The sequence below is a fragment of the Anabrus simplex genome, chromosome 9 (genome assembly GCF_040414725.1).
Source record: "Anabrus simplex isolate iqAnaSimp1 chromosome 9, ASM4041472v1, whole genome shotgun sequence".
Taxonomy (NCBI): domain Eukaryota; kingdom Metazoa; phylum Arthropoda; class Insecta; order Orthoptera; family Tettigoniidae; genus Anabrus; species Anabrus simplex.
In genome coordinates this window covers 120,447,774-120,462,690 of record NC_090273.1, presented here as the reverse complement: position 1 = coordinate 120,462,690, position 14,917 = coordinate 120,447,774, and the positions used below count along the sequence as shown (strand labels likewise).

General features: G+C 37.9%; 1 protein-coding gene across 1 annotated transcript in view; it reads right to left on the bottom strand.

Moving 5' to 3' along the window:
- ed (echinoid) overlaps positions 1-14,917 on the bottom strand; it is a 122,478-nt gene that overhangs the window by 12,897 nt on the left and 94,664 nt on the right. The window contains exons 4-8 of the mRNA XM_068229168.1: positions 11,028-11,922; positions 9,258-9,553; positions 6,504-7,087; positions 5,054-5,486; positions 4,495-4,669 (exon numbers count right to left, since the gene is read on the bottom strand). Coding sequence (XP_068085269.1) covers positions 4,495-4,669; positions 5,054-5,486; positions 6,504-7,087; positions 9,258-9,553; positions 11,028-11,922 — 2,383 coding nt within the window. The remainder of the gene's footprint in view (positions 1-4,494; positions 4,670-5,053; positions 5,487-6,503; positions 7,088-9,257; positions 9,554-11,027; positions 11,923-14,917) is intronic.

The window sequence follows — 14,917 nt, the reverse complement described above, 5'->3', positions numbered from 1 at the left end:
ATAGTAATAATGATTCTGTATGGCTATTACAGCCTGATGCAACTACAGTGAAACCTCGGAATGCGAGTAACTTGGTCTGCGAGTGTTTTGCAAGATGAGCAAACATTTAAAATAAATTATAACTTGATAAACGAGTGAGGTTCCGCAATACGAGCGTCGTGTGTGCCTACTTTTTCCCCTCCCCTGTTCGTTTGCTGTATGGATGAACGAGGTCTTTGGTCTTGTAGTGAAGAAATACCTTTCAGAAAATAATCTGCCGCTCAAAGTCTTACTGGTTATGGACAATGCTCCTGCTCATGCTCCAGGCCTTAGGGCCTTGAGGGCGACTTACTGGAGGAATTCAAGTTCGTTAAGGTTCCTACCTCTCAACATTACTCTACTACTCCAGCCTATGAATCAGCAAGTCATTTCGAACTTCAAGAAGCTATACACAAAGCACTATTTCAGCGATGCTTCGAAGTGACCGAAGAAACAAACCTTACCCTCCGAGAGTTTGGAAGAAATCATTTCCCCATCATGAACTGCCTGAAGATCATCGATGAATCCTGGGATGGAGTCACCAAGAGAACTCTCTCTTCCGCTTGGGGAAAGCTGTGGCCTGACTGTGTTCTTGGACGTGACTTTGAGGGGATTGTTGGTGACAATGAGCCGCCGATTGTCGATGAAATTGTGTCCTTAGGGAAGACTATGGGGCTGGAGGTGAATGACGTGGACATTCACGAGCTGGTGGAAGAACATAGCCAGGAACTGACCACAAACGAACTGATGGACCTGCATCGCGAACAACAGGAGGAGGTTATGGAGATCTCGTCCGGGGAAGAGGAGGTGGAAATGTCAATGGAATCTCTCACTTCAACTGAGATTCAAGAGAAGTGCAAAATGTGGGAAACGGTGCAAAATTTTGTAGAAAAACACTACCTGAGTAAGGCTGTAGCAGTGCGAGCGATGAATCAGTTCAATGACAATGCAATGTCACATTTTTATGAAATCCTCAAAAAGAGGCAAAAGCAACAGTCATTGGACAGGTTCCTCGTTAAAGCTGCACGAAAATAAAACAATTCCAGTGAGCCAACAGATGGCAGTGATTCCGTTAGTGAACTTCGTGCTACACAGTAACTCTTCTCATGTCATCTCCCATCTCCCTCACACCAACAATGATTCTACTGTAAGGAAATATGCACTTTAATATGTTTTACCTTATATTTTGTTTTAGAAATGGTATGCGAATAGATATTTTTGTGTTGTGGATGAATGATCCGCGTTTCAATTCTTTCTTATGGGAAAACATGCTTTGGATTACAAGCATGTTGCTGGAACGAATTATGCTCGCAATCCAAGGTTCCATTGTATAGCAAAGCAGACCCTCCGATTAGGGGGCAGTGTCTGTCGTACATGGAGACTGTGTGTTGTTGTGGTAGAGGATAGTATTGTGTGTGATGTGTGAGTCGCAGGACAAAAATTCAGTCTCCAAACCAAGGGGAATTAATTAACTGTCAATGATTAAAATCCCTCGGCCTGCCCAGGAATCGAACCTGGAACAGAAAGGCCAAGACAATGAAGCCAGACATATTTAATAATCCATGCTCTTCATATTCATTTCTACTTGGTTCCTTGACAATGATGTTCTTTTGAATATGGCATCAAGATTGGGATTGAAGGGATTTAGCTATACAATAAACTTGTACCCTCAACCTGAGGTGGTGCAACTCTTTCCAGGCACACTCCCAATGGAGGTGAGCTTCATGTACTATTTTAACCACATACCAGTCTTACTCCCGGGAATCAAATCTGGGCCTCTGAAGACGGCAGTTAATAGCACTAACAGTTATGGTACGGAGGTGGATAGCTGTACATTAAACATGAAGTATGTACAGGGTTATTCTAAATTAGTTACCTGAAAGTAACATTAAACAACTCTGTATGGATAATTATTTTATGTAATTTGTTTTCAATACTCAAGAGTGACATAACCTCAAGATTTGTTTTCAAATGTTTAATATGGCTTCCACAAGGAATTCAAACTGTCTTTGCTTGTCACCATCACTCAATGCACGAGCCAGTTGCAATTTGTACCCCGCATCTGTCATTGCAAAATTCTTCATACAATAGGATGCCGGATGACCCGCTCCAAATTTGCTCTAGGTGTAGACTTCTTTGGGCCTTGCGCACATGTTCCTCTTCTGGCTTCTACAACGTGGTCTGCCACAAGACAGACCCTTGCTCTTTCAGTATGTCACAGAACCTGTTTCCACAAATCTGTCACACCATCCTGTGACAGCCTTTAAATTGTGGCAAAGCTTTCTGATACTCTGCTCCGAAACTTCTTTGTATGGTAAATTGTGATTGTGTTTCGTGGTATCTCAGACAGCACTGCAGGCGCTCCACATCACTCTACACCTACATGATGACTGCATTGTGTATCCTGTTAGACACGTGAGAAGAGTGTGTGGTGGGAAATCTGCCAGCTAGACTTAAAATTTGATGCTATGGTGCAATTATCCAAATATACTTTTTGGTAACTAATTTAGAATAACCCGTATATCTAAGATCATCAGCCTGGATGGGATTTGAATATGGGGCCCTCTAAACCAAACGTTACTACGCTGACCAATTGGCTACAGAGTCCATTATACTCTCCAATGGTAAAATATTCATTTCATAGGTTATCATATACTGTACTTAATTTTGTGAACTGACTTCAAGAACTGATTGAAGATGGAATATTATCAAGAGTAAGAACAACGTAGCAATATGTAATACAGATCCTTACTGGGCTGCTAGCCCTTGGACACAAAAACAAGGGAGAACATTTCTAATGTTCATTTTATGAATTAATGGAATTTCTTTCAGTTATTATAAATAATGTTGAAGAATAATGTTCTTAAAAAATCACATCAATAATTAACATTATAAACTGTTCTGAACTGGCTTCACAACATTGTTTACAACAGTCGGAGCGATTCTCGAGTCAACCCAGAAATAATTCAATCCCACTTCTTTGAGTTGAAAAGTCATATCTTCTACTTGATATGCATTCATGCAGATGGGTATAAATCTTCTTCTTCACATATCTGGTCACCCTACGCCAAAGTATGCTACAGATAGCATACGGCTCTAGACTAGAGCCAATGCCTATGTTATTATTAAAGACAGTAAATGAATACTTAAGATGTAAAATAATTATATAGCAACCAATTAGCACTTCGTCTTGATCTGATGTGGTGGGAGAAGAATAATTATTTTGATATTTTGTTCCTCATTTTTCACTGCAGATGCATCTACAAATCTCAATTAATAACATAGGCAATGCTAAGATTCTAACTTCTATATACAGTAGCTATTTCTTCTACAGTTATGATACTTACTAGCATTCAACTTCTAGATGGATAAGAATGGGTTTTGTATAATTATGTTGCTCGAATACTCAAATTATATTTTATTGTAATACAGTAATTCTTTTGTATCTGAGAGTGGGAATTTGAAGCCAAATTTCTGGATAGCCTATCGAGTTTTTGATAATTTGATCTTTGAAACCAGACTTACATAGCAGAGGAGTATAAACATGTGACAATGTCTGATTCAGAAATCAAGACGATACTGCTCTTATATCTAACAAAGCCTGGAGACAGTTTTCCACATATGTACAAATGAACAGAAAGAAAGAGCCACCATCCAAAAGGATATGAAAAACTGTCCAAAAATTATTTTAAAATTTGCATTTGTAACAGGATACTGGTTTGAAAATTCGTGGATTATTTGACTGTTTCAAATCCTTTTACTATGGCTTCTATCAGGGGAGGTAAACAGAGGTAAATTAATGTCAAAGGGCATGTGGTACTGAACAGTCACAAGAAGTTGACTGTGAGAAGGAAAAGATATATGAACCGACAGCAAAATATTGAAAAAAGAAATACGCTTTGGAGAAAGACTCTGTCTTTGGCTTAATGATCGGCAGCTGTGGAACTATCCCAAATTTCTGTAAATTATTCTCGATTTCCAGGTTATCGAGCCAAGAAGTGGCCTTTCTCACACTGAAAAGTTCAATAGAAATCTGCGGAGTCATTTACAGTATACTGTTAATGAATAATAACTACATATGGATATAGAAAACTTGATAATGTATCGAACTAACATGTAAACGACATTATAACTTTTTTATTACAAATGGTATTCTTTGTCTTACTGTAATCTGCAGGGAAGAGAGAAATTTAAATAAAAACTGCTACAAATTTATGCATTATGATAGAGTGCAGTAATTACCAGTGTTTCACACTTTTCTACAAAGGATATTCTCAAGACCAATCTACTTCACAAAAGGTAAGTACTGTGTTAACTGTCTGTATGGCAAGAGAGGGATAATCACTGAAGGCTGAAATAATCTACAACAGGGCAAAGATATCATCAATTTAGCTTGGAAATAATCACCCAACTTCGAGTAAATCTTTGGTCAAATAAATAACCCTTCTGTTTTTGTTGTGATCTAAAATTACTTACGTTGATGTCTCCATCTCATAGTCCTTGCCGCTACCTTTCTTGCTCTGGTTTCGTTTGCAGCGGCAGAAGATGAAGAGAAGTCCCAGGAAGAGGACGAACACCACACACGACACAATGATGGCAATGAGTGTGGGCATGGCAAGAGCTCCAGCTTCCATAACAGATGAGGAATTCACTACAAACACAAGGAATCATGTAATACATTCATAGTTTGACTGACCGATTCATTCTTAAAAATACAACAGTTCGAAAAACAAAACAGAAATAAAATAACAGTAGTGAACAACAAAAATAAAGATAATTTGGTAGCATTATTTGGCTTTTAATATAGATTCCATTAGTTGAAATTGAAATTTTTGTGAATAATTTTGAAAATTTATAATTCTCCATAATCTATCTTTGTTTAAATATCAGCAATACAAACTTTGGAAATTTTCCAGTCAACATTTAATTAAACAAGCATTAAGTTAAATGGTTCATTATGTAAATATTAATGTATTTTTGAAAAGTATTAAACAATTTAAAGGTTGCCATATTAACACTAAGATTATTGACTTACCTTCAGCCATAATGAAACCGCTGCAGTGATCATGATCTGTGCTGAGACACAGCTTGACTCGCACATGGGGAGTCTTCTGCAGAGCATGACCTTGAGCTGGTGAGTTGTCCATGTATTCGTCATCCAATGACCGGCCCACTGATATGGGTACATGGTCTAACGATGGGAGCTTCTCTTTATGAGACGACGCAGCACCGATTGGCATTCTGAGCGGTTCTCCTATATGCCTCCATTGAATGTTTCCATTAGGCATTTCAATTCCAACCTCCACCATGCCTACCAAATGCAGGCATGTTGCTGGCGTGTTGATGAATAACAGATTTGTGTTGGGGTTATAGGTGACTCTTTGAGGAGGTGGAATACGATCCACCTTAGTTGTTGCCATGGCCTCGTCTGAGTAGTTGCTATGTCCTTTACTGTTGAAAGCTTTTACCTGTCAAGTAAGAAATTAAGTGTCAATGTTAATAGTCAATACATATACAGTGTTTATGCAGAGATCAAACACTACATCAGTTGTGAGACAGGAGGATTCTATAGTTCTGAAGGCTTGATAGTGAACAAGAAAAGGAGAAATTGAAGAACTAGAGAAGAAAGAAAATCAAATCTTAAAGAGATTCTCAGACCAGAAAAAAGAATAGATGGTACAATGTCATGTTGAGAGAGGAAAAATGAAGATGTGTATAAGAAGGTGGAGAAGATTGCAGGTTCAGTACGCAAGACATGACTGAAGATTTTTGGTCAACTCTTCAGAATGATCAAATGTGGACTGATAAAGAAAATAACGAAACAAGAAAAGTTGAAAGAAGTTTGGATCAACCCAAATGAGATCTGAAATAGAGAATACAAGTTGATGAATTTAATGGGTTCTAGAAAAAACAGAGTTCAAGTGTCAAGATCAACTGGTCAAAATAAATAAGGAGGAACCTCAATGAAAGAATGAAGAAATTATGAGAAGAAAAGACCAACACAAAACCAATTTTTAGATTGATGCTTTAATATTAATCGACATGATATAATTATTTAAAGTACACTAAACTCAAGGAAAGAAGTCAAAACACATTTGCTCTTTCACCCATCTACTTGAACTCTCTTACACATTTTCTACTACAGCCTATCATGATTTAACCACGAAATTTTTAAATCTACAAAATACAGAAGAATATACGGACTTAAATAACGTTATTTCAATTTCAAAGCTACAGATTAGACATATTTTGAATACAACTGCTGCTATTTATTGCAACACAAAAACATACTTTGTTTTTAAATAAGATGTTTTATTTTCAATAACATCAACTTTTTTCCAAAGCCTATCCCTAAAATAAAAAATCATATGCAAATTATTTATACTGTATTGGTTTGGAATTAAAATCTTTTGTTATTCCGCAAAGGAAATGAGTCATTTTCCTAAAAGAAGTCATCATTGATTCAGTAGTATTTGAAGGCATACCTTGAATATATAGCTCTGATGTTGTTCCAGTCCAGAAACATTGCATGGATTGTTTTTGAGACACTCAAATTCCTGCCATTCTTCTCCACTAAGTCTCCTTGCTTGTCCAACACAATCACCAGCTGTAAAATCATCTCCCACAGCCATTGGAAGTTTCTTGTATGAAACAAAGAACTTTGTGTTCTGGAGACCTCCATCAAATCCTGGCTCCCACCGTATGGTAACATAGTTAGGTCCAACACCAGTTGCATTCACATGTAATGGTCGCTCTGGCGGACCTTTACGTTGTAATCTTATGGCTGGCTTTATGGAACCTAACGAGTTTGCAACACGACAATAGTAATCTCCATAGTCTGAGTCACGGATGTCTGCAATTTTCAACACACTAGCGTAAATGTCACGAGATTCGGCAGTGGTATTGATGTCGTAATGCCCTTCGCTACTCATGAGCAAAGGTGCTGCATTGGTGCCATAACTCCACTGGAACTCTGGACGAGGGTATGCTTGAACTCTGCAGACCACTTCTGCTGTCTCGTGGAGATCATAGGCAACTTTATTGTATTGGTGCAGTACAATGGGTTCATCTGGAAATCAGAAAATGTTATCCATCAATTACACACAGAAGTGAGTACTGTAATAGGAGATCTCCCAGTCAGTACAAAACAGTTCAGTCCAACAATTCAGTTTAGAAAAGAAAACACTTGTTACAAAGAAGAGCCAAGATGAAAAATGATATATAGGCCTACTAATGAAAACAGCCTAAACAAAATCGTACCTCTGTCTGTACACTTACAGTTTTTGCCTCATACTTCATTTATTATCTTGGATTTGGTGCACTATATTTTATTTAATCTATTTAACCTCCATGGTTGGTTTTTTCCCCCAGACTCAGCAAGGGCCTCTACTGCCTTGAGGGCAATGTCCTGGAGGGTGAGACATTTGGTTGGGGATACAACTGGGGGGGACCAGTACTTCACGCAGGCTATCAACTTTAATTGAGAGAGAGTTTCCACTTTTTCAATACTTTATTTGCCCTACATATATTTCGGTCTAACACATTATATTAGTTTAGGACGTTTCATCTCGTATATGAGACATCTTCAGCTAACAAATTATCTAAACTTGACATTGACAGTAAAACATATAAATAACACTGTTTAAAAGATTTAATAACATTTATGTCAATGTTATTTTCTTGTTCATAATGTTTTATGGTGTGTTTTTCTTCTGCCTCTTCTACATTTGAAAGCTCTTATCATTGATGTTGCTATAGTAAAATGGTATATTTTATTTTATATTTGGGTTTGAAGGCCTCTTAATATATAAACTGTTGTTGCTAAATTTTGTTATATTGGAAGGACATTAATAGAGTGGAAGTGCTAAATGATCTAAGTGCCAAAATGTAGATTTTTTAGTTTTCTCTCTGCAGAATCATGAGAACAGCAAAAGTAGCATATGGAGAAAGAGAAATTAACATGTTGTTATTTGCAGATGATACTGTGATTTGGGGAGAAGAGGACATGAATGTTCAAGAACAGTTGGATGTGGTGAATGGGAAGATCAAAGAATGTGGATTGAATATAAGTGTAGAAAAGAGTAAAACTCTTGTTATGACTAGAGGGGAGAAAGAAGGGAAAGATCAGATGAGACTTGCAGACAAGTCCCTGGAAGTAGTGGAGACATTCAAATACCTGGGGAGTGAATTAATGGAGAATGCTCGAGTGGATGCTGAAATTAGTAAGAGGATTCAAGCTGGAAGCGGTTTCTATCATAGTATAAGAAACATGTTATGAGACAAAGATGTGCCAATGGAAACAAAGGAAACTATGTACAAGATGTATTCTGTACCCTTAACAACTTACAAAGCAGAAACTTGGACAGTGACAAAGAAGGATCAGAGTTGAATACAGGGAGCCAAAATGAAGTTCTTGAGGAGTATGATACAGAAGAGTAGAAGAAATAAAATAAGGAATGAGAAAATCCGGGAAGAAATTGGAGTGGAAAAAAATGAATGACAGAATAGAGAAGAGCCGATTAAGATGGTTTGGGCACATAAAGCGAATGAGTGATGAAAGAATGCCAAAAAAGGCAATGGAAATGCAAATACAAGGAAGGAGAGGCTGCACACGACCACGATTAAGATGGAAGGACACAATCCAACGCAGTATTAGAGAAAGAAACCTGAACTGTGACACAGTGTTGGAGGAGGAGTGGTGGAAAGATCGAAGAAAGTGGAGAGAAACCATATTTGTCCCTACCTGGCTACAGCTGGATAATGGGAAATGATGATGATCTCCCTGGAGAGATCTATGTGGCAGCACCTCCAATTCTTTTCCCGGACCCCTGCTTAAGCGTCAACCAGCTAAACGACAACAAAAACTAACAGGACATATTGAAGATCACTTTTGGAGTGAGAAAGAAATACAAAGGAAAGGTCACTTGAAAAATGAGGAGGGGGATTAATCATAAAAGTGCAAAGTCCCCGAATGTCTTAATATTGCCGAGCTGAAAGAAAACAAAATGCAATATCCCAAGCCCCTATAACTTATCAATAGAAGGTAGCATTACACTGACTACTGCTGTTAGTTGAGGTGTACTTTGTTTCTTCTGATGACATTCATCTTTGCTAGATGGCATTATTGCTCTATAATTACACAAAAAACTAACCCACAACAGCTAGTTAAGAAATATATAAATCTGACCACTCCTTCGAGCACAAGATAAGTTAAGGATGTTTTCAGGAGAACTACTTACGTTCAATCAGAAGATGCATGCTTGACTCAGCCCGTTTCACTTCATTTTCAAACACACAAGAGTAGATGCCACGGTCTGAGGGTATCAGTTGGTTTCCATGGGGTCGATCTGTACCCACAAACCGCAACGTACTCTTCACTGTGTACACAGCATTGCGACCCAATTCTGACTCTTCTGTTGTGATCTCCAACATCCGTGGATCGCTGGTTATTTCACGCTCATCCTTCAACCATTTGATGGACGGTTTAGGTTTACCCTGTGCACTGCATGTAGCGCTGAATTCAGAATCACCAACCCTGATGTAAAGAAAAGAAATCTTCTGTTACTACAATTCTCAATTAATTAATTAATTAAATACATTTTAATAACATGCAAGTCAAAGGGTTGTAGAAATTGCTGGAGTGAGTCTATGACAAAAGTGTTCAAGTTGGAAAGATATGTAGGGGACTTCAGAATGATAGATTTAATTTTACTCAGTGTTATGTTTCTTCTAGAAACTATTAAGATTGTTTCAAAAAGATCAATGGCCTCTTCAGAACATTAACAAACTCTATATGAATTAAAAGAATATGATAAAATTGAAGAGGACATACTCAAAATGTATTATCACATTGTAACACAACAGATCCACTAACAAATTATCAATATCATGCTCTGTTGGACTGTATTAACTTGTGTTGTCCAGGAATTCTTATTTCACAACATTTTCCTGAAAATTTCTTATGCTTTTTTGAATAACTTCTTAGTAAATGGGTGGTGGTTATATTTCTAGATAACAGAACTCAGAAAATTAGAGTAGGTAAACATCAAGACGGGAATTCCTCAAGGCAGTATTATTAGACCTTTATGTTTTCTTATACAGCATATATAAATTATATGAGTGAAGAACTGGAATCAGAGGTAAGGCCTTTTGCAGATGATGTTATACTGTATAGAGTAAAAAATAAGTTACCGGTATAAGATGGTGAGCAACTGCAAAAAGACCTCAACAATGTTGTGAGATGGACAGCAGACAATGATATGTTGATAAATGGGATTAAAAATCAGGTTGTAAGTTTAACTAATAGGAAAAGCCCTCTCAGGTTTAATTACTGGTTGATGGGGTTAAAGTTCCTTATGGGGATCACTGTAAGTATGTAGGTGTTAATATAAGGAAAGATCTTCATTGGGGTAATGACATAAATGTTATTGTAAATAAAGGGTACAGATCTCTGCACATGGTTGTGAGGGTACAAAAGGGGTTTTAGTAAGAATGTAAAGGAGAGGGCATATAAATCTCTGGTAAGACCCCAACCAGAGTATGATTCCAGTGTATGGGACCCTCACCAGGAATACCTGATTTGAGAACTGGACAGAATCCAAAGAAAAGCAGCTTGATTTGTTCTGGGTGATTTCCGACAAAAGAGTAGCGTTATGAAAATGTTGCAAAGTTTTGGGCTGGGAAAAGTTGGGAGAAAGGAGAGGAGCTGCTTGACTAAGTAGTATGTTCCGAGCTGTCAGTGGAGAGATGGCGTGGAATGACGTTAGTAGACGAATATATTTGAGTGGTGTTTTTAAAAGTAGGAAAGATTACAATATGAAGATAAAGTTGGAACTCAAGAGGACAAATTGTTGGTGCAAATATTTGTTTATTGGAAGAAAAGTTAGAGATTGGAATAATTTACCAAGAAGGCAAGATGTTATAAATTCTACAAGTTAGGAATGATTTTGACAACCCAAGAAAGTGCTGCCATCCCTTAATGGATGAAAATGTATCATAGTTCAACAAACCTGTGAACTAGGTGAGGCTGAAGCTTGCCAAGGAACCTTGGTGGCTGATGAACTTCCAACATGACGGATGCAGATTTTCCTTGACCCATTTCATTAGTTGCCTGGCAATGGTATCTGCCTTCGCTACCCAGATGTGCCGATGGGATGGTGTACTTTGGGCCAGTCGCTAGTACAGTTGCTGAAGAACTACTACTGAATGCTCCTTCCGTATCTCTCCACCAACGATACTGAGGCTGGGGCCATCCGGGGGGATTGGCAGAACAAGTCAGTGTTACTCCAGAACCCTCAGATGCAATAGGTTTATCCGGAGAGATCTGTGCCTGCCCTGGTTTGTGTCGCACTAATAAAGTGATGGAAGCGTTGCCGATTTTCTCTATTAACCTTCTCTGAGGATGTGTTGTGGGATTAAGATAGTTGACAGCACGGCAAATATAGGGTCCAGCGTGTTCAGCTGTGACTTTATTGATGCGCAGAGCTTTGCCAGGTTGTCTGAATTCTGGATGCCCATCTCTAAGCCACTCAATGGTATCAGGGGAAGGATTGGCCGACACATTACAACGGATGACTAGACTTTCGCCCTCTTCCGCCTCGCGATGGTTGACAGCTCCCGATCCTGTTTCGATAGTCACAATCGGTGCATATAGGACGTCCAGCGTGACTTCAGCTTCTCCAGTCTGACCTAGGCCGTTGTCTGCACTGCAGGTGTACTTTCCAGCATCCTGAAGCGTGACGCGAGAGATGGTATGCGTCAAAGTAGTGGCAATGAAACGACCGTTGCGACTCCAACGTACGCTATTCACTTTCGGCTTCGCGTCCACTGTGCATTGCAGAACGGCTGTCCCATCTCTCTCCACGCGAACTGGGTTATCCGGACCAACCTTCACGCGGGGGAAATCTGAAACAAGAAAAACATAAATTATAATTACGTAGGTCAGATGTGTAGCATTATTACGTATTTTAAACAATAGTAAATGTTTCTAAAGAACAAATTATGTTATCCATTCTCATGACAAAAGAATACATGCACTGCAATTAGCCTTACATGAACACCTTAGTGTCCACGCAACGTGTAAAAGAGGGGCTTAACTTTCCTTCTGTTCAAAATATGAATTAATTTTGACCGATTACTCTGAAATTATAAAAAGTAAAAATCAATTTCTCTGAAAGAAAATGTCAGATGTAATGACAACAATTAGCTAGTCATTGTCAATAAATTTCATATTGATGCTGCACGGACAAAATGTAAACAACCCTGGCTTCGGGTTGGGCGGTAAATAGCAATATACGTTTTCCAGGAATTAAGTTGAGGCGTGCACGTCTAAAAATAAATATTTAGTAAGTTATTCAGAAATGTGTTTCAATTATATCATCGTTGTTGTTTTTTAATATCAGTGTATTGTAATATACAGTCTCCCGTATCTCCATGACGTGCGACTGTACTTTGAGGGTGAATGAGGAGAAAACTAGGGGAAAGTAGCCTATATTTAGTGTACCGGGAGGTACACCCCAACGCCGCGCATTTAAATCTTGCGCCTAAAAGAACTCCTCTACAAGAGAAACAGTGAACTTGAAACTAGACCTACTTAAACCTTTACTCAGAAGAAGTCACTACAGTAATTTGACGTAATTTTGTTATTGTGAAGTTTCCAGTACTGTGTGAATTTCTACTTGTTTTGTTTGTCCTTCATCAAGAAGTTTGGACTTTCTTCAACAGATGTCACTACAAAAACTATGATCATGCACCCTGGTGCGAAGTGGGTGAACTTTGATTTAAAGAAGTTTTATATTCATACGTTTTTTAAACTAATTAATGTTCCTTATTTTTGGGTTGGCAATATTTATCTTTTCTTTCCACCAGTTTTGAATTTAGCCAATCACGAATATCTGTAATTAATTTTCCGCCCATCACAGGCTTCTTCCCCGATTCTGAGTGTCACGTTTGAATGTAACCAATAAAATCCTGTGGGTGTGTCTTGATTATTCATGAAAGTTCTCGAACTTTCCACGAGGGTTTATAAACTGCGGATTTTCACGTCTCTTGGCCAATTGATCGTCATCTAACTTAATGTGTGTGTCAAGCAGGAGGCGGGAGACACCTCTTTCATCAGGCAGCAGTACACCGACAAGGTAATGGCCAATTAACATCTTTATTTCTTGCTAGCTCTGCAGTTTACCCGAGGGAGAGGTCCGAAACTTTAACTATGCAACCTACTTTTCTGAAAGTGTAACTTCTGCCGGCTTATGTAATAACTTCATAAAATCTTTCACTGTAAATCGAGGATAGAGAGTGACGAACCCTCTCGAGCTCCCCTTCATATTGGTTTGAGGTGACTACGTTTTGTAACTGGTTTTGTTCCTTTCCGTAATGACATTTTTTTCTTATACGAGTCACCTCCATAGTTTGGGAATAGGCCCTGTTTCATCGGCCTAGTGCCCTTTAGGTTTTAAGAATTCATATCTAGGAGTGCAAACATTCGCCTCCTTTCACTGTGTGTTCGGGTCATTTATTTAACTGCTATTTCTTTTTACACGAAGGCCCTATAGGTTGGGTACGAGATACCCCTGTTTCAATTTGTAAGCTGGGCCATGGAAGGCCAAAAGATGTAAGATATATTTGGTGTTGCCTTGAGTAGGCTTGAAAACTGAGGCCTGTTAGTTTTTTTCAAAGTAAAATTACTGAATGCCTTTTGAAGGCTGGATATTGCATGTTGGGAGCAAGCGCTCCAGGTATGAAGAGATTTCTGCCCTGGTGTAAATTTGTGTCTTTTGTAAATTTGAGCTAGGAGCTCAGGAATTGTAAAGCGAGGGCTTGAATCCCAAGATCTGTTGATACCACAGGTCTTGTCTTTCCTAGACTTGTTTATTACTACTGGTACCTGTTACATTGTTATTTGTTGATTTTTTGAAATTCTAAAGAAATATAACCTTTGTTAAAGTTTTAAATTAATTCATGACATTGTAGTTAGACCCATTCAAACCGGCACCTTCTTTCACCTCTGCTGGTCCACGGGTAGCCCCGTAACATTTAGAATAGTTGCAGTTAGGATGGGATTCGAACTTAGGATCTCAGAGACGACTCAATTGTTAGGCTACGAAGATGGGAGTCTTTATTATGGAAATTAACTGGCAGATAATTGGTGTGCAGCCATCTACACTCAGAACATCTGACTGACTTTGATTTAACAGAAAATATATCTCGTAAATGTTGGGATTAGGTAATTACGAAAATACGCACTAACCTAAAAAAGCACTTAATTTATTTATTTATTTATTTATTTATTTATTTATTTAATTTATTTATTTATTTATTTATTTATTTATTTATTTATTTATTTATTTATTTATTTATTTATTTATTTATTTTGGAAACCAAAACAGCGAGAAGCCGAATTACAGAGTTCCACAATGAAAATATATACTCGTATTTACAATGGAGTAGGATAATGCAAACATAAAAATGTGAAAGAACAATGACAAGAAATCGTCTTATGATAAAAGTAGTGAAAGAAAACTAAAAACTAAGAACATAACTGTAGACACAGAAACAATTAACAATGAAACATAAAGGCAAAAAGAAAGAATGAGGAAAATTAAAGATTGAAAGTAAAACGAAGAGAAGCTAGGCACGCTTTACGGCATTAATATTAAGAATTAAATTATGCCCGTTAATAAATGTCAACTATGCTATATTATCAATACAAATGGGTAAAAAGGAATTAATATTTCTCCGTTATCTTTTGCAAGAGGTATCTTGTGTAAAATAACACTCAAACATTTGCTTGTTGATTCACACGTTTTAGGAGATAGGTTAGCAATGCTTTAGAGTCGTAGTGGTAGTGATCATTGTTTTAAGAGGAAGGACGACTGGGCCAGAAAATGCGTGAAAATGA